General features: G+C 43.8%; 2 protein-coding genes across 5 annotated transcripts in view; both read left to right on the plus strand.

Moving 5' to 3' along the window:
- LOC118089788 (uncharacterized) overlaps nt 1–12,628 on the plus strand; it is a 30,294-nt gene extending 17,666 nt beyond the window's left edge. Inside the window, exons 6-7 of one of the 4 annotated variants that reach the window (XM_088675162.1) lie at nt 1,600–1,650; nt 10,370–10,743. In XM_088675162.1, coding sequence (XP_088531288.1) covers nt 1,600–1,650; nt 10,370–10,725 — 407 coding nt within the window. In that variant the 3' untranslated portion in view covers nt 10,726–10,743. Of the gene's footprint in view, nt 1–1,599; nt 1,651–10,369; nt 10,744–10,800 lie in introns of those variants that run through there. The other 3 variants (XM_088675165.1, XM_035124696.3, XM_060277978.2) reach the window with 3 other exon arrangements.
- Nucleotides 12,629–18,976: 6,348 nt separating this feature from the next.
- Nucleotides 18,977–26,302, plus strand: part of BMP6 (bone morphogenetic protein 6) — an 87,100-nt gene continuing 79,774 nt past the window's right edge. Inside the window, exon 1 of the mRNA XM_035124694.3 lies at nt 18,977–20,842. Coding sequence (XP_034980585.3) covers nt 20,194–20,842 — 649 coding nt within the window. The 5' untranslated portion in view covers nt 18,977–20,193. The remainder of the gene's footprint in view (nt 20,843–26,302) is intronic.

A 26,302-nucleotide genomic window follows, 5' to 3' on the forward strand; every position in this document is an offset into this window, starting at 1 on the left:
AAGAGTGGCAGAAGACACTGTCTAAATTTGTCTGGCAGGGGAAGAAACCCAGGATTAAATACAAACTTTTGACTGATGTAAAAGAAAGAGGAGGATTCTCCTTGCCAGACTTAAAGATTTATTTTGAAGCCGCAGCTTTTTGTTGGTTGAAGGAATGGTTTTTGTTAGACAATGATGACTTGTTGGATTTAGAGGGCCATGATAATGCGTTTGGTTGGCATGCATATTTATGGTATGATAAAGTAAAATTACACAAAGGTTTTAAAAGCCATATAATTAGGAAATCATTGTTTAATGTTTGGATTAGATACAAAGATCTATTGGAAAGAAAAACTCCTAGGTGGATCTCACCACTTGAGGCAAAGAAACCTAAAAGGACAAATATGGATGAGAATAGGTTGAAATACAAAGATATCCTGATGGAGGTGGGAAACCACTTTAAGTTAAGGCCATATGAACAACTGAAAGATAGGTTGAGTGACTGGTTTCAGTATGTGCAGATAAATGAAGCATTCAAGCTAGATAAAAAAATAGGATTCCAGACAGAAAAGTCGAAATTAGAAACGGAGTTATTAGAGACAGACTACAAGAATTTGTCTAGAATGTATAATTTGTTGCTAGAATGGCATTTGAAAGATGAGCAAACAAAATCAGTGATGATTGAATGGGCCAAGGACTTGGGTCATAATGTGATGATGTCGGAGTGGGAAAAATTGTGGAAGAAGGGTATGAAATTTACGGCTTGTACTGTGTTGAAGGAAAATTTGATGAAAATGATGTATAGATGGTATTTGACGCCGGTCAAGCTGGCTAAAATGTATCACAAAAGCGACAATAAATGTTGGAAATGTAAGCAGGATGTTGGCTCATTCTACCATATGTGGTGGACATGCCCTAAGATAAAAGGCTTCTGGGAAATGATTTATAATGAGTTGAAAAAGATGTTTAAAAACACATTTTTGAAAAAACCGGAAGCCTTTTTGCTTGGAATAATTGGGGAAGAAATCCCCAAGGACGATGTTAATTTGTTTATGTATGCCACCACAGCCGCTAGGATCTTAATAGCACAATATTGGAAAAAAGAGGAACTGCCTTCGAGGCAGGAATGGCAAATGAAAATGATGGATTATATGGAATTGGCAGAATTGACAGGAAGACTCCGGGACCAAACAAATGACAAAGTTTTAAAAGATTGGAAGAAATTTAAAATATACATAGGGTATGAATTTGAAAACTAGATTTTGAACATCCAGGAAAATAAAGAAGTTAAGGCAATAGGGAAATAATAGAAGATTGAAAGGGAGAAAATATGATAGATGATATAAAGATGAAATTTTTGAAGTGTTAAAGAGACTATATGATGGGTAAGAAGGATGATTTAGAAACTGCTACAGAAGTTTATAAAAAAGAAAATCAGATAGTAGGGAATTGGGGAAGCCAGAGGACAATGAATATTAAAATGGATTAGAGATGATATATTTTTTGTTGTTGTATTTTTGTATTTTTGTATTTCTGTATTTTGATGTTTACTTTTTGTATTTGTGTTCTGTATGTGTGTTGATAAAATGTTTAATAAAAAATATAATTTAAAAAAAAAAAAGGAAGCATTTCAGCTTGGACTGGCTAATCGAATTGTTCCCAGTGGCCAAGGTAGGTGTCTTATGCACCATGTCACTAGTACTGGGTTTAAAACCAGTCACAGTCTCACAACATAACCTACCTCACAGAGTGAGGGAGCAGGAGAATCATGTGTACCTTCTTGGAGAAAAGGTGGGGTATAAACAAAGTAAATAAATAATAAGATTGGACTAATCCAGGGGTCAGCAAACTTTTTCAGCGGGGGGCTGGTCCCCTGTCCCTCAGACCTTGTGGGGGGCCGGACTATATTTTGAAAAAATATATGAATGAATTCCTATGTCCCACAAATAACCCAGAGATGCATTTTAAATAAAAGAACACATTCTACTCATGTAAAAAATGTCGATTCCCGGACCATCCGCGGGCCAGATTGGGCCGCATCCAGCCCCCGGGCCTTAGTTTGGGGACCCCTGGACTAATCCAGTGTATTATTGGGCTGCTACAGTCCTGCATGTTTCAGTTTCATTCAACCTGAATGGAATTAAATGCACCGAGTGGGATGCAAGACTGCAGCCTTTGTTGTGCTGAGTCATGTTTTTAGATAGGGAGATGACTTGTGGTCAAGATTGGACCAACAGGCTGGTGCAGAACAAAGGTCTAATCCAGACACCCCCCAAACTCGGCCCTCCAGCTGTTTTGGGACTACAGTTACCATCATCCCTGACCACTGGTCCTGTTAGCTAGGGATGATGGGAGTTGTAGTCTCAAAACAGCTGGAGGGCCAGTTTGGGGATGCCTGGTCCAATCTGTTGCAGGGCTCTGTTGGCATCTCCTTTAGTGAATGAAGGACCTGGTGCGCACCAGGAGTTTTCAACTACAGCTCCCATCAGCCCCAGCCAGCATGGCCGATGGAAGTTGTAGTCCAAAGTGTTCAGAGGGTTCTGGGTTTGCAAAGGCTGCTTTAGAGAAGTTCTTACTGGCCATAGACTAGCAGGCAAAAAGCAATTCGGAAGCCTAGCTTTCTAGCGTTTTTTTCCTTTTCCCCATGGGGTGGGTGGGAGAGGCTAGGCAGGATGCCCCCCCCCCTATCTCAGAGCCCTGTAGAACACATACGTCGCATGTGAACGTATAGCACCCTTTCTGTAGCCAGCAACTGGCAGCTCTTTGCGAACTTTCATTCCATTCAGAAGGCAGAACCCTGATTTCTGTTTAATTTAGAGCGCGGGTTTGACAACATGGAAATACATTTCTTTCAATAACAAGGGTGTGTCCCATCACGAAAACACATTCCTGCTGCTAACCTTTGACCACCGAGGGGGAACTACCTCCATTAAGGTAAATGCACACAGCAGTTCTCTTGACTAGACTCCGGAGGTTTCCTGCAGAAGGAAAAAGGAAGACCCTTCTGAATCAGGCTTTACCTCATTCTGAATTGGCATGGAAGCTGGCTTAAAAAAAACGACTAGCAACAGCTGCTTTGATTCAGCTTAAGCTGGTGGGGCTGCTGTTCTCCTCCCCACCCCCGACTTGTTAACAAAACGATGACAGCATGTAATGTACGTATCTGAATGCAAAACAAGATTTGGAAATTGCTGGTGGGGTGAGGCATCCGTATTGTAGCAGAGTTTTTAAAAGGAAATAAGCCAGGACTCAGAGTCAACTAGCCATAACAAAAAAGGTACATATTCAGATGTTTCTCTCTTTTTTTAGGCTTCCTGTGTATGCGAGTGTGTTAAAATTTAGATTATTTTGATCGTGGAAGTGTAATGGTGGGGTGGGTGAGGGAGATCATTAATAACACAGTAAGTTATTCAATCCCTCCTGAAGCTGCCGCCATTCTTCAGGTCCAAGAAGTGAGTAACGTCTCCACAGACTTTCTGCCCATGTGCTCTGTGCGTTCTGATATCCGGATTCCTTTTGAAAAATATGGCTGTTTTGGTTGGCATCTGGAGAAGTATCTTTTGAGAGAAACATGAATGAAACCCTGTTTTGTTTACCGTGAGCCAGGGATGTCCAAGTGGGGCCCCCCTGCAGACCAGATCCACACACACACACCAACAATTTTACCTGTCTCCCTCTAGCAGCCCTTCCAAACCTAATTGGAGATGTCTTTTCATACAGTTTCACTTGTAAGAAACAGAGCAAATGTTTTCAAGTACAAGAAACTGAGGATGCGGGTCTTACCCAAATTTACCTGGGGCTGGGATGGGAGCAAGTCCTGCTGAACTCAGCGGGAATTCATTTTGATCAGGCAAGCATAAAGGTAAAGGAACCCCTGACCATTAGGTCCAGTCATGACCGACTCTGGGGTTGCGCGCTCATCTCGCGTTATTGGCCAAGGGAGCCGGCGTACAGCTTCCAGGTCATGTGGCCAGCATGACAAAGCCGCTTCTGGCAAACCAGAGCAGCGCACGGAAATGCTGTTTACCTTCCCACTGTAGCGGTACCTATTTATCTACTTGCACTTTGACGTGCTTTCGAACTGCTAGGTGGGACCAAGCAACGGGAGCTCACCCCGTCGTGGGGATTCGAACTGCCGACCTTCTGATCGGCAAGCCCTAGGCTCTGTGTGTGGCATCTCTTTCGGATGTTATAAATATATGTATGTTAATAATAATAATAATAATAATAATAATAATAATAATAATGTAATAGTAAGTAAAGCACATACAGTCTATAACTGGAAATCGCTTTACTGCTTAGGAGCAACAGTTGCAGGGGGCGTTGGGCATCCATCTGTCTGAGAGACAATGGAGTGCGCTTCTGGGGGTGAAGTCAAACTGCTGCATTAGCAGCAATCAAGTGACCTCTCTAGGATGCAAGCCTGGGCAGTGTGTATGGAGGTCCTGGGCTACCCAGATGACAACATACCCCCCCCCCCCGGCTATGCTAATGTGGTCCAAAGCAGAGCAGAGCTATACATTTGTCACCATCTTGGCTGCAGGAATTGCCGGAAGGAGCCGTACAAGGCGCCATCCAATTGCCTTAGGGAGATAACTCTGGATTTGTGTTGGGTAGCCTTTTCTTTTCTCACAGATACCCAATAAGGCAGTAGAGGTTTAGGATCAGAGTGGAAGTTGCTGTTGGAAGGCCATAGGACTTTGGACTTTGTCATCATAGCTGTCAAGTTCTCCCTTTTTTTTAAAGGGAAATTCCCTTATGCCGAACAGGCTTCCTTAAGGGAAAACTTGACAGCAATGCTTTGCCATGGTGGGCCTTCCAAAGTCTGCTTCCTGGAATCATCGGGAAGCAAAATTGGGGCTTTGTTCAGGCTTAAATTTATTAAATGTAATATCCTGTGATTACTCCTATGCTCCAGCTTTATACTTTTGGTATGTGTGTACTGAAAATCAAAACACTTTTCTTATAAACTCAAAGCCACACGTAAAAAAAAAGGCCACATGTTCCTAGTGACAGAAATTGTACAGTTCTTGATTTCAACATAGGCCAAGAACAGATTTGCACTTCTGTGCTGCTGCTGCTTCTTTCTTATTTATTTATTTATTTATTTATTTATTATTTTAAATAAAATTTAAAAAACAGCATAGGCAACAGGTTGCACCTAAGCATGTACCCTGCCTGCCCCTATTTCCTAAGGTGAATTCTTGTTTCTCGTTGCTTTGTCCATGGCAAAGCCCATATTTTTGTATTTGGGGAAGCTTTTGAGAATTTGCTCTAAATAATATTTGCACGTTGACCTAAGTTACTATTCCAGCTCCCAGAAGTTAAATCCCCCCCCAAGGATTGGGGGTGGGTGAACAGATGCTCTGTGCCACAAAGCAAGGGTACAGCTTGACATTCGTACACACTGTAGCTGGTTGTGCTTTTGAACTTGCTAAGTGTAACCATATTTTGGGAGAATTTTTAATAAAATGCATTTTTTATATATTTCTTTTGCTTTTTAAAGTCATCTGAGTCCCAGGCTGTGGTTGTTAACTTAATTCTTTTCTGGTTGTCTAAAGACAGTGTGGCTACTTCCTCTCTAGCCCTTTATAGGCATTGCCAAAATACTGTAAGTGCAAAAAGTTAACCACAAGGGCCTGGGCAGTCCGGGGACCAGTGTCTTACTTCTGCTACCCCCACTTGTGTTCTCATCCCTCTCCAACTTGCGGAAGGCTGTCTTCTGAAATGGGGAGGCACCAGTATTTGTGGAGGCTTCCTGTGTGTTCTAGAACAGCGTTTCTCAACCACTGTTCCGCGGCACACTAGTGTGCCGCGAGATGCTGGCTGGTGTGCCGCAACGTGCGGCAATGAGAAGGGCGATTTGCATTGTCGCGTGCCTGGCGGCCGCCAATATACAACACTGACCCGCCGGAAAGCAATATTTCTCCTCCTCTTTCCCAAAGCTCAGTGCAAACGAGCCTGGCGGCCGCCAATACACAACACTGACCCGCCGGAAAGCAATATTTGGCAAGTGTTTCTTACAGTCATAATTATAATATAGGGCGGCACAGAGTTAACTTTTTAAACTTTTTTAATGGTGGTGTGCCTCGTGATTTTTTTCACGGAACAAGTGTGCCGTGGCCCAAAAAAGGTTGAGAAACACTGTTCTAGAAGCCTGGAAAATCCAGGTTCTAGAACCCCAGGGGTCTTCCAGAAGTATAGGAGGCCCCCCCACTTCAAAAGGTCAGCCTCCACCAACTCATGATAATGGTGAAGGGGGGGGGGGAGAGCTGGCACTCTTGTCCTCACTGTGCCTGAACAGGGCTTTTGGTCTGTTCCACAATTCCTTTCTCATCAAGATAAGATACTAAATGTTACAGAATGTATTTCAGCTATTCTGTAACAACTGTATCAATTATAAGATCCTTAAGTTTGGGTTTTGGGGTGTTTTTTTTAAAGAATCCTTAAATTTGGGTTTGTTTTTTAGTTGGTTATACTGTAAAGGAAAGTGTTGTGGCTGTTTTATTAGCGTACTGCATCAGAAACTAGTGCTTGGCAGGGCTCAATTAATAGTTCCAGTAAACAAATTCTTTTATTCTGTATTGCTTGTCTGTGGCAAATCACTGGCTCTATTTTGGTGATGGCATGTGGTGGGAGAAAAAGGGTAAATATATGAGAGACCCAGTTTTCGTCTGTGACATTTTGGGGGCATGTCTATTGTTTCAGCTGTATTTTATTTCTTTTGTTGGTGAAGCGGCAGCAGCAGGTTCCGGTGAGACCTCACAAGATCTCATCAAAATCTTACGAGAGATCGTCAAAATCTTGCATAATATCTTGTTGAAATGTGGCACTGCCTCTTTGCAGGTGCTGCTGTGCAGCACAGGTAAAAAGGTGGCAGTGGCAGAATGGCACCTTCATGTTTCACTGATAATAATAATAATAATAATAATAATAATAATAATAATAATATATTATTTATACCCCGCCCATCTGGCTGGGTTTCCCCAGCCACTCTGGGCAGCTTCCAACAGAAGTATTAAAATACACTAATTTACAGTGGTACCTCTACTTACGAATTTAATGCGTTACGAACGCACATTCGTAAGTTGAAAAAAAATGTAAGTCGAATCCCATAAGAATGCATTGGGAGAAAAAATTCGTAAGTCAAAGCAACCCTATCTAAAAATTCCTAAGTAGAAAAAAGCCTATCTAAACTGCATCCAAGATGGCGGACAGAGCTCCATTCGTAAGTAGAAACATTCGTAAGTAGAGTTACCGGTATTCGTAAGTAGAGGTACCACTGTATTAATCATTAAAAGCTTCCCTAAACAGGGTTGCCTTCAGATGTCCTCTAAAAGTCTGGTAGTTGTTTTTCTCTTTGCATCTGGTGGGAGGGCGTTCCACAGGGCAGGCGCCACCACCAAGAAGGCCCTCTGCCTGGTTCCCTGCAACTTGGCATCTCGCAGCGAGGGAACCGCCAGAAGGCCCTCGGTGCTGGACCTCAGTGTGCGGGCAGAACGATGGAGGTAGAGACGCTTCTTCAGGTATACTGGACTGAGGCCACTTAGGGCCTGCCCCTGGCTGTAGGGCCCTCTTCTCTGCCTGTCCTTCTTTCTCTTCCCTTTCATGTCCTCTGCCCTTTGCACACTATCTTGTTTTAGGTGGTAAAGATTCCATCCCTTTTATGCAGTATATAATTCCTACATGGTGCCTAGCACTTGTTTAAGCACATACTATTTATTTTTAGAAGAGGCCAAGGGTGTTCTAACAACTGAACCTTATTAGGAAATACTTACTGGTAATTAGAAGGTGAGTAACAGTGGAGAAATTTCCCCTTTTTAAGATGGTTTCCCATCACTCCTTATCCTCTCATGCAGCTGCCAGTGAACAAGTGGACACATTCAGTTCACATCAGGTAATGGCCAGGCCTACGAGACCTAGTCTGTGCACTGCACATGAGAACGGAACATGCGCCTCAAAACATACTCCCATAATGCTTTGTGACGCACGGGGTCCCCATGGCAGATGTCCAGAGATTCAATGATAGACGTTGACACAGAAAATATTTCTCAGGTTGTGGCACTTGATCGCACAGGAGGAGGAGATGAGGGGTAAGTTCTAATTTTAACAGTAAAAGGGTAAGGAGTACAGAAAAGGAAAAAATTGTTATCAGCTCCCTAACCCACGCCCTGCCTTCTTGGTTAAAATCAGACCACCACCTCACTCCCGTCTTTCTGCATGTTTGAGGCAGTTCTATATTTAAATACACAGAACTGCTGCTATCTAGCTTGACACTTAGCTTTTGGCGCATATGTGTACATTTCTATATTGGGATGTATTGGAAGTACAAATAAAGTTACACTGGGTTAAGTGTGGACGTGGATATTCAAACAAAGTTGTGATTATGTGCAGAATCGTAAGTATGAGGTTTTTTTTGGTGTGCTTTTAAATCGCTTTCCAATGCTTATATAAACAAACAATATTGGTTTCTTAGTGATGTTGTTGTTGAATTAATCAGTGTTTATTCACCACAGCCATCGCACTCTCTCTCTCTCTCTCTGATTTTGATCTGGGAGATCCGTGCGATATTTTTGGAAAAACATTTCTGGTCAAAGAAAAGGAGTGGTTGCTAGTTGTGTGAATTAGCAAGGTGTTGCTATTTCTCATTAAATACCCACTGCTTGACGTCTTCCATTAAAATATGCATTCACTTGATAAGGAAGGAAAGAAAGAAAATAGGGCAAAGACATCCATTTTTATTTTTAGATGGCTCTTCCCATGCTCTTCCATAGATGCAGAGTTCTTGGCCCTGCCCATATTGCCCAGAGATGGTATCTTCTTCCCAGGCTCTCCTTCTTCCCAGCCTTGTTTATTGTGACCATAGGGCTTGCCAGCAGATTATCAGAGAGACATTGATCCTCTTAATACCACTATGCATTGCTGTTGGTCTTCTTCTGGACTGAGGTCACAGTGTGGAGCAGAGGGGTGGGAGCTGCTTCTTGCAGTTTGGAATCTTCAGCTTTGAAATGTGTTTACTTGTCTTCAGCCAGTTTTGTTTTGCAATGTGTTCAGCAAATGTTCCTGCAGAAAGATATGCAGGCAGCTGTGAAACAGAAAGTTTTGTGCTGAAGCTCCTGGCGTCTGTTGTGTCTTCCTGGGTAGCAGAATATTCTTTTCTAAGCCAAGCATTCATCCCTCCCTTTTACTCTGCAATTGAATCCTATTACATTGAGGGTGTTTAGAGACTGGCATTACCTTCAGGAAATGAAAGGTTCGAGGTTATGGTAATGTAAAAGCAGTTTATATATATAAAAAATATAGCGCTAGTACTTAGAGGCTTAACTGAAGGCGTTACATGAAATGTAGAACATGTGTGAAATCATTTTAATGAGTTGTCTGGAAAGAATGAAGATGATACATACATTATAAAAGCCTATCTAACTTACTGAAAAGCATAACAGGTATAGAGCAGGAAATTAGTGATCTAATGGGTGAGCTTTGACTCACTGTTTTGGAATTACTGGATTAATACATAGGAACCACTGCACCAATAAAGTGGTACAAAGCAGAATGAGAATTAAGAGTAGACAGGAAATAATAATTGAAGCAAAGTCTCCATGGGATTAGAGATAGCAATAAAAATTTCTATGATCAAGGATTTCCACTCCACCAGGACTTCCTGCTCATGGAAGTTGCCGCTGTGATTTTTGCATGAAGATTATACTTTTCCTCTCATAAGTTAAGCAACAAATCGGCGCCAGCGGATCATGATAGTAGAAATATATATAAAAATAACTTCTTCAGATACCCATGTGCATGCATACGAAAGCTCATACCAAGAACAAACTTAGTTGGTCTCTAAAGTGCTACTGGACACTTATTTTTATTTTTTATATATATTTCTACTGCGTCAGACCAACACGGCTACCTACCTGAATCTAGGATCATGGTACTGTTCCCATAACATCTGATAGCTGGAGTTCACCTACCTTCTAAATAAAAACGAGAACCTCTTTTTGCTCTTACGCCTCAAAGAGGTTTGTTTTTAGAGTTTGGAAGAATTATTCACTCTATGATGATAAGCCTGCTTGCTGTATTTCTGCAGAAGTATATAAGTATAGATTATAGAAGATCCCCTCCCCTCTTCTTCCTGACCTTATACTGTCCTCAACACTAATGTCTCATAACAAATGTAACTGATCTGTAGAAAAGACTGTACAACTTGAAAAAAAGAGAGAAGGCATGTACTTTTGTAAAGCAAGAAAACCTTTAATAAGAATAAGAAGTATAGAAGATTTGAAAGGAGGCAAACCCAGAGCTGGGACTTAGATATAGAGCAGGACACATCCTGTCAAAAAAATGCAATTCCTCTGCTTTGGAAATGATTGAAGAATCCATTCACTCCCAGTGCAGAGATGCCGTCAGGATAAGCGTCTCTCAGGGGAAGCTGATTGGAAGGAGACGCAGAACAGTGAGTCATACAGAGACACACTGAGACATGAGGGGGTACAGTCATACCTCGACATCCGAATGATTCTACTTCCAAAGGTTTCGACTTCCGAAGTCGACAACCCCGGAAGTCTTTTCGGCGTGCGCACCCTGCACCTGCGCAAAGTGGCACGGTCAGTGCCTGCGCAGGAGCGCGGAATCGCGCTTCGCGCATGCGCAGAAACGGTGCTTCGACATCCGAAGACTTCAACTTACAAAGATGGCCGCGGAACGGATCGTCTTTGTAAGTCGAGGTACCACTGTACTCAAGTCTAGGTGCAGTTTTCTATTATTGTGTCCCACTTTCCCTAATTTTAAAATATGGTTGTGTTTCCCTTTTCTTTCTTCCAGCTCTCCAGCATGCCATTGAATTAGCAGAACAAATTTCAGCATTTCCCCAGCACTGCATGCGCGCAGACAGAAATTCTGCTTACTACAGTGCGTTTGATGCCTCTTCCTTCACAGAAGCCATGCAGTTTGAGTTTGACACAGGAGTACAGGTGGTGTTAGAAGAATCTGTTCCTGGTGCTAAGAAGTTCAGCTTGGGGCACGGGCGTGGTGGAGCAAAGTTGTAGCCGTTGAGTATAATGGCTCTTTCCTCTGAATGCATTAGCTTCACCCACTTTATAGTAGAAATAACTATGTTGCACTTGCAAAATAAGAAAAGCCACATGCAGTATACTATACAGTCATACCTTGGAAGTCGAACGGAATCCGTTCCACAAGTCCGTTCAAATTCCAAAACGTTTGGAAACCAAAGCTCGGCTTCTGATTGGCTGCAGGAAACTCCTTCAGCCAATCAGAAGCCATGTCGGACTTTCGGCTTCCGAAAAGTGTTTGCAAACCCAAAAAGCCACTTCTGGGTTTGCGGCGTTCGGGAGCCAAAACGTTCGGGAACTAAGCTGTTTGAAAACCAAGGCACGATTTTTATATGCATATCCCACTGAAATGCAGCCTTTAAAATGTTTTGTACAGTAGTCCCTCTTTAGAGGGTAGAAAATCCACACTTGAACTCATGCTAATGAGGGCTATATTTCTCAAAAAATGTAAATGTAGTTAAGAATTGCCAGCTATTTGTATATTCAAGGCCTAAAATGGTCACAGAATCACCACAATTCTTACCTCTTTGAAGCGTAAGTCCCATTGAACTCAATAGGATTTATTATGAGCAGATAAATATAGGACTGCTCTATTAGTGTTTTGAAAGGTGCCCATGACATAATTATTGCTTCTGAACTCATATATATATATATATATAGAGAGAGAGAGAGAGAGAGAGAGAGAGAGAGAGAGTTCTCTCATTTTCATCGAAAATCTTTCTTCCTATAAATACTTACATTATTTGTTGTTGTTGTTGACAAAATACTACTGATCCCTAATAAATATTGGTCACTAATGTGTATCTGAAACCCTAAGGAAATAGGTCCCAAAATAATCAGTTAATGAAGCTGCAATCCTGTACTTAGTTGCCTGGTAGTTAAGTTCCAATGTTCCTTATTTCTGAGAACATCTGTATTGCACTGGAAGTCTCTTTAGTTTAATAAGCTGGGCACTGCTGTTCTTGTATGTGTGCTCATTGTCTTCAAACACAGTAGCTTCTGCGTTTGCTCCCCTGGGAGGTGCTTTCCCTTGTATTAATGTGGTTGAAGAGTGTGCAAACACAGGACCTTGATATGTGCACTTGGGTGCACCACAGTGTTGTACATGTGAGCAAGTGTGCTTTTTAAAGATTCAAATATATGTTATGTGGGCCAGGAATGAGTTATACAACTTTAATTACCTATGACCTAGGACTCAGCTATACAGTTGCAAAGACCACAGCGCCACCCACATCCCTAAAATATATATTATATTTTCACAGCCTTTTAAATATATGTGTAGATTCAGTCCTACCCAACTAGAAAATTGCTGAAGGTTTTGGTGGGCCACTTAAAATATTTTTCTGCCTTTTGTTGGGCTTGCAATATTCAATGTTAGACGCTGCATGTTTTTTCATTGTGCTTTCCTTGATTCTTTTATTTCTCACAATGTATTTTACTGTCTTATTCCATGGAAAAATTCCATTCTATTAGAATAAGTCTATTGCAATTACTGAATTACATAGAATTCAAATGGTAATGTAATAAAATACAGCCTAAGAAATAAAAAGAAGCAATAAAAATACAATTAAAAATCAAAACAGCTATATAATGTGGAGTTGCTTCGGGTCACCTGAATGAAGTTTGCTGTCCACTGGTGGTGTATGGACCACAGTTTGGGAACCTTTGTCCTACTCATTAAAGCTGCCAGAGGAAATCTTCATGATAGGGAGTAGAGTTTGGATATGCATTCAAAAGGCCAGATTGAAATCCTGAGCCAATCATGACACTAGGTGGTCTTGAAAAGACATTTATGCAATACAACCTACATAATTGGGTTGTTATGTAGATGAAATAGCTTCAATTATGCCACCCTGAGCTCTTTGGAGGAAAGGCGAGATTATAAGGTGACAGATAAATTATACATTTAAGTACAGTGTTTTAGTTTTTTCTCCCTGATAAATGCTCTTAAATTCCTCTGCTGATGATTTCATGGGTGTATTTACAGTACATCACTGACAAAGAGGTGCCACACCTTCTGAATACTAGCACAGACAGTACCTTGGCTTTGGGGCAAGAATTTAAAGGAGCTAATTCAAAAAGCAAACTTGCCATTTCCCCTGTATGGAATAATTTCTAGTAAGCTAACTCTGGTTCGCCACCAGATGTCCTTCATGAGTAGGAAAATATGATATTCTGTATTCTGCATTCATAACATTCTAAGACCAGGACAGTGAAAGGAAAGTTTGAGAGTGAGAGAGAGAGAGCAAATATTAGGAGGTGAAACATTCTTTTAATAGTATTGGTGTTTTAATTCTGTAGCCTGAGACCTCATGGAACACCATTATGTTTTGTTCAGCAAGGCATAATTTTCTGTACCCTTAAAAAAAAACACCTTTAAAATTTCAAATGGAAATTTTACATATATGTAGGTGTAAATTCACATTTCCTCTCATCAGTTCCTTGACAGTCGTAGAGCATCCAGATGATTTTTTTAAAAATTAAAGTAACATGACCTGAATCCAAATGGAAACATTGCAATATTGAGCTCTGACTCCCCAGGGTCATACTTCTCCAAATGTGCAAGTGTAAATAAGGTCTGGCTGAAGATATATTGGTTTGCCTCTAAGTAAATATTGCTTTGCCTCTTAATAAAACGGGTATGCTCCATGCAGATTGGAAGGGTGCCCAGCCAAATGGGGACTAGGGAGAAAGCTGGGAGTGGGTACCCCCCAACTTATGGGAGAGCATGTGTGTGACTTCATTGAGGTCTGCAATAAATCGGTCGGGGAAACCCAGCAAACAGCCTGGAGACATGCAACCTGCCCTCATGATGCCATGGAACTCGGACAGCAGAGAGCAGGATCCAGGGCCCATTCCTCAGTTACGGAATGAGTTATGGCTGAAGTACAGCATTCAGCCTGAGGCAATTGGTAGTGGAAGAAGCCATGCATTCGGTGTTGTGGGCCGAAGTCCGTGGAACTCCCTCCCAACTGAAATTAGACAGACGCTCTTCAAGCTGGACTTCAGGAGCATGGCAAAAATTATCTTGCTCCGCCAGCCATTTTAAGGTAGTGTTCGGGTTCCAGTTTGGTTTCATGAAGTTTGGTTTAATTTTACGTAAACCGCTTGGAAATGCTCGCGATTGAATTAATTATATGAATCCCTTAAAAAAAATAAAGAACTGGCCCTTTGAAATGGATGCAGATGATCAAGCACATATTCGCAGAGCTCGGTTTCCGAATCCCCTTGTGCTCATGGTGATACTTCCATCCCCCTTGACAGCTTCGGAGGGGAACTTGGTCAAAGAGGTTTGCAGGCAGGAAACCCGGTGGCAGCTTTCGGCCAGGAGGAAGGCGGGCGGGGGAGTTAAGGGAGGAGGAGTGAGTGACCAAAGGAATGAGGAGCTGGCTAAGAAGAGGGGTGCACTCCGTTTGAAACCCCCACAAATGATCAGCTATATTATGTGGAACAAGTTTCATACCACACTGCCACAGTTTTTGCCCCAGATGCTGTCGTGTAAGCCTGAGTACCATAAGCTCAGAGGAAGTTTTGTGTTCTTCCCCCGAGACCTTTCATTGAGTGGCTGGGGAGACTCAGCCAGATGGGCGGGGTATAAATAATAAATTATTATTATTATTTCATTGGCTCCAGGGTAAAAAGACAACAACAAAGTTAACATTCCCAGGTCGTCCCTAGGAGTGACTCAGGCTGCCTGTGGAACCAGAAAGTATGGGGAGAGGGAGGGAGAAGAGAAAGAATCTTACCCTTTGCGATGTTTTGTTGTGGAACCTCACCTGTAGCAATTATTTTTTAGTTATGCTAATATGTTATAGCCTATATATTTTACAGACCCTGTTTCTTCTATAGCTGATCCCTAGGGAATGTTGTCACAATATCATAGCTGCCAAGTTATCCCTTTTTTAAAGGGATTTTCCCTTATGCTGAATAGGCTTCCTCGCGAGAAAAGGGAAAACTTGGCAGCTATGCACAATATGTGTGTGTGTGTGTGTGTGTGTGTGTGTGTGTGTGTGTGTGTGTGTTTAGGACTGTTGTGTCAATTTTGCATCAGTGGAGACCTCCTCTAAACCCCTCTGGGTTCCCTGCAGATGATAGGAGGGAAGATAATAAGATGAAGAGATTTCTGCACATTCCTCCCTCTTCCTTTACTAAAGTCCTGCAATGGTGAAATCGTAGTCCAGCAACATCTGGAGGACCATAGGTTCCCCACATGGGTGCAGCCAAGGGGGGCAGGGGGGCAGCTGCCCCCCCCCAAATCAGTAAAAATACTTAACTGAGATTCTGGTTACACCCATCGTTCCCCATTCCTACCTTAAAGGTGAACACATTGAAAAGAATTCTGTTTTTATAGGTGGATAGATAGAATCTTGTCTGAGCTGTGCATGTTTTGGTTTGCCTTAGACAAGCCCGTGTTTCCCAGGCTCAGTGCTGGAGTTTCCTTATCTGTAATATGGGAGCTATAACAGTGCTGTGCCTTTGTATGGCTGTAAAAATGCTGAATAATATGTTGGGGCTGTGGATTTTTTGGGAGCACTTAATTATGTAGTGCTTCAAGTAGTATTGTTTTTATTAAAACATGTACAATTTAATACGCAACCCACTCTTCTTTTAAAAAAAATAACTTGGATTGTTTGTTAGGCAAAAGAAAGGGAAAAAGCAAGTATGCCTGTTATCTTAAGAGATCTTTTGGAATGAACAAAGATTAACTGCTTAGTTTATAAAACAACAACAAAACAAAACAACCCTGTTCTAAGTTCATGGACTTCCTGTTAAAGTTATTCACAGGTTATTATACTTCCTGTTAACCACTCTGCTTGTGAAATAAGATACGTTGTTTTCGGTTTGAGGGCCTCCATAAATAAGTCGTGGAAGGGAGAAGGAAACACATGGGAGTATATAAACTTGCATCTGATCATCTGTGAACTTCTTTTCCATTACATGCTCGTCAGCCAGCAAGGGTACCGTTCTTGCGACCCCTTTTCAAATGGACTTGGAGCCTTAAGATCCATACAGATCCATTATTATTATTATTTTTAAAAAACATTGTCACCACCCCAATGTAAGTCAGTGTACTGACCTGGAAAGTTAGGATGGCCACGTGAGAGACAGGATAGGGCTGCTCTGCCTTTCGATAGCTGTATAGATGAGGAGGGAATTTCAGCAGGTGTAACTTCTCTCTTGTAGTGCTATGCTGTGAAGCAGCTATGTTGAACGTCCCATTGCTGCACATTTTGGGATGGCGAACTTAGGGCCCTCCCAGATTCTGTTTGGATGGCAACACTCCTTGATCCATGACCATGCTTGCTAGAGCTTATGGGAGTTTGAGAGTTTGAGTCCATCATCTGGAGCAGGGGTCGGTCATCAACCTTTTCCAGCCATGGGCCGGTCCTCCGTCCCTCAGACCATGTGGGGGGCCGGACTATATTTTGAAAAAAATATATGAACAAATTCCTGTGCCCCACAAATAACCCAGAGATGCATTTTAAATAAAAGCACACATTATACTCATGTAAAAACACCAAGCAGGCACCACAAATAACCCAGAGATGCATTTTAAATAAAAGCACACATGCTACTCATGTAAAAACACGCTGATTCCCGGACTGTCCACGGGCCGGATTGAGAAGACGATTGGGCTGGATCCAGCCCCCGGGCCTTAGGTTGCCTACCCCTGATCTGGAGGAATGATCAGTTTTTTTCCACCCTGCTTTAAAAGTCCAGCAGCCTCGTCTGTTGCAGCTGCTTAGTTACCCTTTTTGCAATGGACAATTCTGAACAAGACCCCCTGATCTTAAAAGACTTTTTTCTGAAAAAGCTGCATTCCCTAAGTCATTCACTCCAAAGCAGCTTCAAGTAAGAACCTTCATACAAAGTATGAAATAAGATGGGAGGTTAAACTCGCCGTTAAGAAGGATGAGAGAATTTTTCAAGTTTATTAAGTAAAGGTAAAGGACCCCTGACCATCAGGTCCAGTCATGTCCGACTCTGGGGTTGTGGCGCTCATCTCGCTCTATAGGCCGAGGGAGCCAGCGTTTGTCCGCAGACAGCTTCCGGGTCATGTGGCCAGCATGACTAAGCTGCTTCTGGCAAACCAGAGCAGCGCACGGAAACGCCGTTTACCTTCCCGCCGGAGTGGTCCCTATTTATCTACTTGCACTTTGACGTGCTTTTGAACTGCTAGGTGGGCAGGAGCTGGGACTGGGCAACGGGAGCTCACCCCATTGCAGGGATTCGAACCGCCGACCTCCTGAGACTTTCTACCCAGGAGGCTGGAGGCTCCGTTTAGAAGTCGCAGGATACTGCACATGCGTACAACGTAGAGGGGGATCGCGCCGTGCTGCGCGGGCTTTTTATTGGGAGGCTGGAGGGGTTTGGCTTGGGAGTCACGGGGTGGGGCGCCGACTGTCACCCCCCCCAGAGTGGAACCCGGGGTGGACCGCCCCTATCACCCCTCCTTGCTACGCCACTGGGGTGGGGGACAACAGGTTCCCCACCCCTGTGAAACTCTCTGGCTTCCATGGAGTTAGTGCGATCAGATTTTGTGGAAGCAAGACTTTGGAACAATTTCTAACGCAGTTCTCTAGTGAAAGGTGCCTTTTGTATACACTTGGACTTCTTAGATAGGAGTTGTTTTATATTATGGTGTTGTTGGGTGGGTTCTTTCTTTCTTTTGAACTGGTAGAATTTGTTACAGGACCTTGTTAATTTACATTTTTTAATAAAAAAGTTTATGTCCTGCTCTTCCTACCAAAGGAGCTCAGGGCGGTGTTAAAAGTTAATATCTATACTTGGTACCCGCTTTCTGAAGAAGAAGAAGAGCTACTGCCCTGCAAAATAACAGGAAAAGAACTTATAATGGATACGACGACTGAGCCTGTAATGTGCTGAGCATCTTCATTCTAAAACACAAGGCCAAGCAAATAAGGTTAGAATGGCTGCTGATCTAAATAGTTTCAGGGTGGGTTTCCATATGCCCTCATTTCATAACAGAAAAGTCACAGGCATAAGCACACATGGATAGGGTGTAAATTATAATAATATATGTGCCGTTATAAGGAGACTTCCTTCTGATCTCCTGGAAATGAAGAGGACCATGCTGCTATTCCAAGCCCATCTTGCATATTCTCTAGAGTACTGGTCTTCAGCTGGTGCTGGGGCCCATTAGCAGATTGTGGCCTGATCCAAGGTGGGTCGCTACAAGAGTGCAAATACATAGTAAAATATATATTTGACCATGCAGATATATAGTAAAATATTAATAAATTGGTCCCCAAATGCTTGTTTTGATTAAAAGTGGGTTCTGGGTCTGAAAATGTTGGAAATATCTACTCTAGGTTCTGGGCTCCCAAATGCCCTTTGCATCCCTTTACTTGCTTGTCAACCTTAGATTAGACAAACTGTAAGCATAGATGTGCTTGCCTTCTTTGAGGCCATTACAGAAACCCATGCTAGTGCACCTGATTGTATCCTTCAGTGCACTATGTTTCTAGGTTAAAGGAATGAGGCTTCCATGGCGCACACCTACAATAGAAGAGGCTTTTTGTTTTTGTTTTAAATAGCTCTTTGAAATCACAAAGTCTGCACAGTTGCTCAGTGGAGTTCGCCTAGTGGATTTTAGCCCAATACCACATGTGTTTCTTCAGAACTACCGTAAGCCATTATACTGAATGGGGAGGTTAGGTACACAAAAGGAAAGTATGCACAGAATTAGCCTGCGCTTCAAGAATGGGATGGTATCTGAATAAGCTACCAATTCCTACACAGAACTTAACGTCTGTTCCAAATTATCTCTCTCATTTTGCCTCCCTGATTACCACTGCTTCCCTTTTTTCTCTTTCACTATAAGAGACGTTAACAAATTTTAATACCCTGCAGAAACCACGCTAGGAAAAATAAAAACCCTCTCGCCTACAAAATACGTTCCGTCGAAGGCATTGTTTTATTGCAGCTTTCTCCAACCTGGTGCCCTCCAGATGTTTCAAACAACAGCCTATAGTCAGGTATGATTGGAAACGCATGGTCCAAAACATCTGGATTTTATCCTGGAAGGGACTCTCCCGCCCGCGCCAAACGGGCTTGAGAACCAATCTACTGTAATTCTTTAGCTCGGGGTCAGCAACAAAACCAAATGCATTCCTCCCTCGTCCTTTGCACACGTATATTTCCATTCCGGCAATGTCCTTTCTCTGTTTTAATCCTTATCCGCCTATACAGTATCTTATTCTGGGAAACGAGCAGAGAAGTCGAGCCGCCCGTCCGGCAAAAGCCAGCTCTGGAGTTTGCAGGAGGGAACGCCCCCTCCCGGGGAGGAGAGGCTTCGCACATGACAGACAGGGACCCGGAGCCTCTTTAATCGTCGCCTCCGCTGCCCATCAACGAGAGGAGGAGGCGGGCGCTTCCCTCCGCTGGGTCGTGGTACCTGCGAGCAACTTGCAGCCGCTCACATGAGTGACTCGAGGCTGCCCGAGCTGACGAGAGGAGAGCGCGCGCAATTGGGATTGCCTTGAAAAGCGCCCCCAGGCTTTCGCGCAAGGCTCTGAGAGGGAATTTGACAGGGAACTGGGCTGCTTTGCTTTTTAATTTTTTTTTGCAAGGAATTTGGTTCCTGGGGAGAAAGCAAGGACGTGGGAGCAACGCTTCTTTTTCCATTTTTTTTAAACTTTCGGCATTTTAGGTTGGGGTCCCTCTTCTTCTTCTTCGGTCCTCCATCCCACCCCTCGCCCAGCTCTGTCAAGAAGTGCATCTTCTTTTCCTTGTCCGAATTGCGAGGGAACTTCTCTGGGAAACGGGGGCGACGAGGCGGCTTGCTCTTACCCCCCCTGCGCTGCTTTCCATTCTCCCTTTGCTCTTTGACGCGCAAGAGGAGCAAAACAGACGCCGGGCAAAATTGAGACCCGCTCGGCGGGCGCGGAACCTCCGCGAGCCTCTCTCTGCTTTATATAGAGGGGAATTTGCACCTGACCAGGGAGAGGAATGAGGCTAACGACTATAAAGGAGTCTCCAAACCCTCCCCGTCCCCTTTCAATGAATTAAACCCCCCGAGGGGGATAGATAAAGCGAGGAGACTCAGGGCGCGCTCGAGAAGCGCTTCCGAGGTCCAGCGAAAAAGCGAGCAGGTTAGGCGAGGCGGGCGGGTGGAGGAGCGATGCCGCCTCCGAGGCTGCGCTGGCTTTGGTGGTGGGCGCTGGTGTGCAGTAGCGGCTGCTGCTCGCCGCCGCCTGCGCCGCCTCTGCCGGCCTTCGCGGGGGCGCTGCTGCCGGGCGGCGGCGAGGGCGCGAGCAGAAGCCAAGAGCAGCCCCAGGCGCCAGTCTCCTCCTCCTCCTCTTCGTCCCCGGCGGCGGGCTTCCTCTACCGGCGCCTCAAGTCTCACGAAAAGCGGGAGATGCAGAAGGAAATCCTCTCCGTGCTGGGCTTGCCGCACCGGCCCCGGCCGGCGCACGGCTTGGCTCGCCAAGAGGAGCAAGGAGCGGCTCCCCCCCTGCCGCCGACGCACCACCAGCGGAGGCAGCAGCAGCAGCAGCAGTTGGTGCCCCCTCCGGGCAGGCTGAACTCCGCGCCGCTCTTCATGCTGGATCTGTACAACACCCTGTCCAGCGAGGAGGACGAAGAGGGGACGCAGCAGCAGCAGCAGCGCACGAGCGGCAGGGAACCCCCGACGGCGCACCCGCTGCAGCGGAAAACGCTCCTCAGCCACCACCCAGGATCTGGCGGCGGCGGCTCCCCAGCCTTAGCCACCTCGCAGGATAGCGCCTTCCTCAGTGACGCGGACATGGTCATGAGCTTCGTCAACCTGGGTGAGTGTGAGGAGGAGGAAAGGGGTGGAGCCTTTGCGGAGCCGTCTTTAACACCTGGCGGCGTGTGCGTGTGTGGCGCGCGCGCTAGAAACTTGTCCTGCAAACGAACTGCGCGCGTGGGGTGGGGTTGCATTTATGGTTCTCTCTTACTCTATCTTGCTTCTCGTGTTTCTCTCTCTCTATCTCATTTTCTTGGAAAGTTGCTATCTCGGTTTAATCGTCATGCCAAAAAGGTGAGACCCACTTGCAACCGCCCCTCGCCAATTTCATGTACTAAATGAGCTCTGAAATCTTAATTCGCATAGTTGAGTTGCGTTCAGATGACATGATTTGCATGCCGTTTTATGAAGTTGGCAGGTGCATACGAAGCCCGAGAAGCGATCTTCCTGGAGCATGGGCGTAGCCAGGATTTATGTGGAGGTGGGGGCGGGGGCGGGGAGACAGGGCACTCACCTGTCATCATCCTCTGTCTGGCTCTGTCTAGCTGCAGATTCGGAATGAAATGTCTCAACAAGAGTTGCTTTAAATTACTTTTCTTTTGGCCCCAGGTGCTCAGAAAAATCTGTCAAAATCTACGATTTCTACTCTTACTTAAGGTTCTATTTATTTATTTATTTACTTGATGGGGGGGCAACTGCCCCCCTGGCTATGCCCATTTACTGAATTATTGCCAGCTTCTCTACATGCATGTATGTACAGTACCTACATATGTGGGTGTGTGTCTCTCTCTGTGTGTACCCATCTCTTGGGATGGTGGAAGTGTCTAAAAAGCACATTTTGGTAGTTATGAATGGACCACTCAAAAGCAGCAGGAGCCTTTCACTTCTCCATCTGCACAATCAATATTAATTGATTAAAGCAGGCATAGGCAAACTCGGCCCTCCAGATGTTTTGGGATTACAACTCCGATCATCCCTAGCTAACAGGACCAGTGGTCAGGGATGGTGAAAACTGTAGTCTCAAAACATCTGGAGGGCCAAGTTTGCCTATGCCTGGATTAAAGCCTCCTCTCATATCAGAAGAGCTTTTAGCTGTATGGGACATAAACAGATATTTTGAATACTTAAAAAGTTTCCTGATTCCATACATTGAAATTTACTTGCATGTAGAAGATCCCAGGTTCAGTCACTGGTATCTAAGATTAAAATAAGTCCAGGAACATCTCTGCCTAAGGCTTTAGAGAGCTGCTGATGACTAGAGTAAGCTCTGGGCTAGATGGAGTAGTGGTTGTGACATATCAAATCACACCTATTGGGGGTGCAACATAAATAAAGGGCTTGCTTCTACAATCCAGTGAAGTTATATTGTTATAATTCAGTTGGCACCCATCTGTTTTAGGAGACAACGGAGGAGCGCTCCTTTGGGGGTGAAGTCCAACCATTAAATTGGCCATTGTTAATCCAGGATTGTGCTAATAAGGACTTTTAGTAGCATTATGTACTTTGCACAGTTTCATTGCTGCACATCCCTTGCTCTTTAGTCACCTCAAGTAGCCACTGACTGTCCCCAGGCTTTCACTACTTTTGTGGATGGGATTCAGTCACATACCAGCAGAATCAATTTACACAATTACTGTAAAGTGAATCTGGTGCTCTTGTGCCACAAACACGCTTCCAAAATAATTGAACTTTTTGCAGTAAGGAAAGTGATGAGAAAATGCTCTGGAAAGTATGATATAACAGTTGATTGACACTGCATCTCCCTGCAGACAAATCTGAATGCATGCTCAATAAATGGGTCATCTGGAAGAGATCGCTGTCTATGCATAGTGCAATGCTTCTGTGTTCAGGTTCCATGAACATATGGTACTGACCATGGTACTGTTTCCATATGTCTTTGGCTGGCTTAGGATTGCTGACTCTAAGTATGCTACCAGAGGTCTGTTTCCTTCAAACATATATTGCATTTAGGTCATGAGCATGTATGCACATCCCAATATTGAAAACAAACCAAAAGTCTTGTTCACTGGAATAAGCACCCAAGCAGTAATAAAACACTTAGGGTTGTATGCAATTCAGTTGTACTCAGAGTAAACCCATTAAAATTAATGAACTGATGTTAGCTATGTCTCTTAATTTCACTGAGCCTCTTGGGCTTGCCGATCAGAAGGTTGGCGGTTCGAATCCTCATGACGGAATGAGCTCCCGTTGCTCTGTCCCATCTCCTGTCAACCTAGTAGTTCAAAAACATGCCAGTGCAAGTAGATAAATAGGTACTGCTACGGCAGGAAGGCAAATGACATTTCCGTGCGCTCTGGTTTCCGTCACGGTACTCCATTGCGCCAGAAGCGGTTTAGTCATGCTGGCCACGTGACTCAGAAATCTATCTGTGGACAAACACCGGCTCCCTCGGCCTGAAAGCGAGATGAGCACCGCAACGTCATAATCAACTTTGACTGGTCTTAACCCTCCAGGGGTCCTTTACCTTTTTTTTAACCTTAATTTCAATTGTCTATTCTGAGTAGGACTAACATTGGCTGCAATCTTATACATAGCACTGAGATCCATTTGGCTGCAATCTTATACATAGCACTGAGATCCATTTGGCTGCAATCTTATACATAGCACTGAGATCCATTTAACTTAGTGGGACTTTCTTCTGAATAAACTTGCATAGTATTGCTCTTGTTAATCCCTTGCATTTTCTTGGAGGGTTGATGACCTATAATATTAACCACTGTTTCTTTAAACAAACGAAGCTGATTTATACTGCTACAGGTTTGGGGTTGCGCTAGATGCCCTCTCGGTGTCCCTGGTAGCAGAGGCATAGGAAGCAGGGTGTGGTGGGTGCAGCCTGCCCTGGGTGTCATGACTGAGGGGGTGACAAAATGGCAGGCGAGCGGGCAGCACACCTCACGCCCGGCGACAGCAGCTCTTCTGACCTGGCAGCAGAGAGCAGCCCTCCTCAGCTGTGGTGAGGTGTGTGTCTGACCCAGCTGCGGAGAGCAGAAGGAGAGGGAGCAGCAGCTTCCCCGCCCCTCTCCTGCCCTGAACTGTGGCGTTTGGGAGGGCACCGTCTGTGCCGTGTGTGTGTGTGTAATAAAAACCTTATATCACAGAAATTGCAGCAGTCTTCAGTAACCTTCACTCAAAGGCAGTAAAACTTAAGGGATGTTATGGGACCTGCGAAACTTCTAGTCATTCAGAGACTATCTGTGTATGTTTGTGTGAGTGTGTGTATGCAATACAGTGGCACCTTGGTTCTCAAACGCATTGGTTCTCAAACGCCGAAAATCCGCAAGTAAGTGTTCTGGTTTGCAAATGTTTTTCGGAAGCCGAACGTCCAATGCAACTTCCGCTTGAGTACAGGAAGCAGCTCCTGCAGCCAATCAAAAGCTGCACCTTGGTTTTTGAACATTTCGGAAGTCAAATGGACTTCTAGAATGGATTACGTTTGGCGCTTTTGTTTCTGCTATTTATTTTGCATTTTTGTTTTTGAGACTTTTTCGGTTAATTTGTTTTTGTGACTGTGTGGAACCCAGTTCAGCTACTGACTGATTTATTGTGTGACTGCAGAAATTGATAAAAAGCCCCCCCCATCCAAATAATGACTATCATTTTTTAATTTTTTTTATCATTTACAATACTGTCTCATTTATTTTATTTTATAGTACAGTACATTGATTATTGCTTTCATTTTATGGATCAATGGTCTCATTAGATAGTAAAATTCATGTTAAATTGCTGCTTTAGGGGTTGTTTTTAAAAGTCTGGAACGGATTAATCTGTTTTACATTACTTTCTTTGGGAAAGCGCACCTTGATTTTAGAACGCTTTGGTTTTGGAACAGACTTCCGAAACAGATTAAGTTTGAGAACCAAGTTACTACTGTAATATCAGATCACTGTCCCATCTTGCCCAGTCATGTCTCTCCTGACAAGTATACTGCCCAAAATCCTTTTCATGCCAGGAATTGAACCTGATTCCTCCAGCATGCAAAACACATTCTCTGCTACCAAAAGTACGACCTCTTTCCAGACATCCTATCTTCCTAGGTAAACCACGTGCCAGCATATTCCAGAGCATTTTATACTTTCCAGTCCCTTAATTTATGTTGGATATTAAAAGCACTAAAAACTTCAGTGGCTGTGAGTTTGTGTGGTTAAAGTCTGACATACCGTCTAGGAAAACAGGGTCCGTCTTTTCCTGTGTATGGATGGACGCAGGTTAGCGACTCGTTCCCCAAATACCCCTCCCAAATGCACATAATTCCTCTGATCCCTTGGGAGTTGCTTCTTGGTGTATATGCAGATAAAAGGCATCGCTAGGTGCAGAGACAAACATTATTATTATTATTATTTTAAAAGCCACCCCTTTTCTGATTTAGGAAAGGGGGGTGCTTAAAGCCCTTACAGAACATGCTGATTTTCCTCTTCAACTATTTATCATCAGAAAGAGAGAATATAGCTTACTACTTGCTGCCTCCCCCACAAAAGGTGGCAGTTCCTTAGGGCTTGTCCACACTGTCTGCTTGTCCCATGCTTTCTAAGAACGAGTCTGAACAGTTTCCCCCTTGCCTGCTCCTTTTCTAGGGAAAACCTTTTCTTTAGCGGGAGAAAACCTGAGTTGCTATTCGCTTCAATTGAGCAATGAAGAGTGGTTTCCCTGGAGGGGAGAAGCAGTAAGACAAGACAAGAGGAAGTGTGGCTAAACCCCTTAGAGCTAGTTTAAATATTGCAGATAAGTGAAACCAAACCAAACCAGAAGCACAAATAACTTGTGTTGTGCAGAAGCAAATACTTTAAGACAGGCATCCCCAAACTCAGCCCTCCAGATGTTTTGGGACTACAGTTCCCACCATCCCTGACCACTGGTCCTGTTAGCTAGGGATGATGGGAGTTGTAGTCCCAAAACACCTGGAGGGCTGAGTTTGGGGATGCCTGCTTTAAGACATGCTACACATACTGTAAGTTTAGCAGATATCTCTGGGGCCCATGGGTTGGGGAAAAGCTTTGGTGAACCCTGTGTTGTGTGCAGAGCATTTTGGTGAGGCGATTTCAAAAGACGAATTGTGCTTTGATCGTTGGGGGTAATGGTCTCCTATGAGTACAATGAATGTTTGCAACCACTGGCGATGTAAAGAATTTACACACATATAAAAACCGCTCTGAAAATGCTTTTTTTTTTTAAAAAAAAGTGTTTTAAAGAATACTGTACACGGAGTTTTCCATAAGGCTCACCATCACCATCTAGCGTCACATCGTAGATTGCACTTAAAACACACTTAAAACGTTTTATTTGCAGCTGTGTAGCTGAGTCCTTAAAACACACTTAAAACGTTTTATTTGCAGCTGTGTAGCTGAGTCCTTAAAACACACTTAAAACGTTTTATTTGCAGCTGTGTAGCTGAGTCCTTAAAACACACTTAAAACGTTTTATTTGCAGCTGTGTAGCTGAGTCCTTAAAACACACTTAAAACGTTTTATTTGCAGCTGTGTAGCTGAGTCCTTAAAACACACTT

This window comes from Zootoca vivipara, chromosome 8 (genome assembly GCF_965207765.1).
Source record: "Zootoca vivipara chromosome 8, rZooViv2.hap1.1, whole genome shotgun sequence".
Classification (NCBI taxonomy): Eukaryota; Metazoa; Chordata; class Lepidosauria; order Squamata; family Lacertidae; genus Zootoca; species Zootoca vivipara.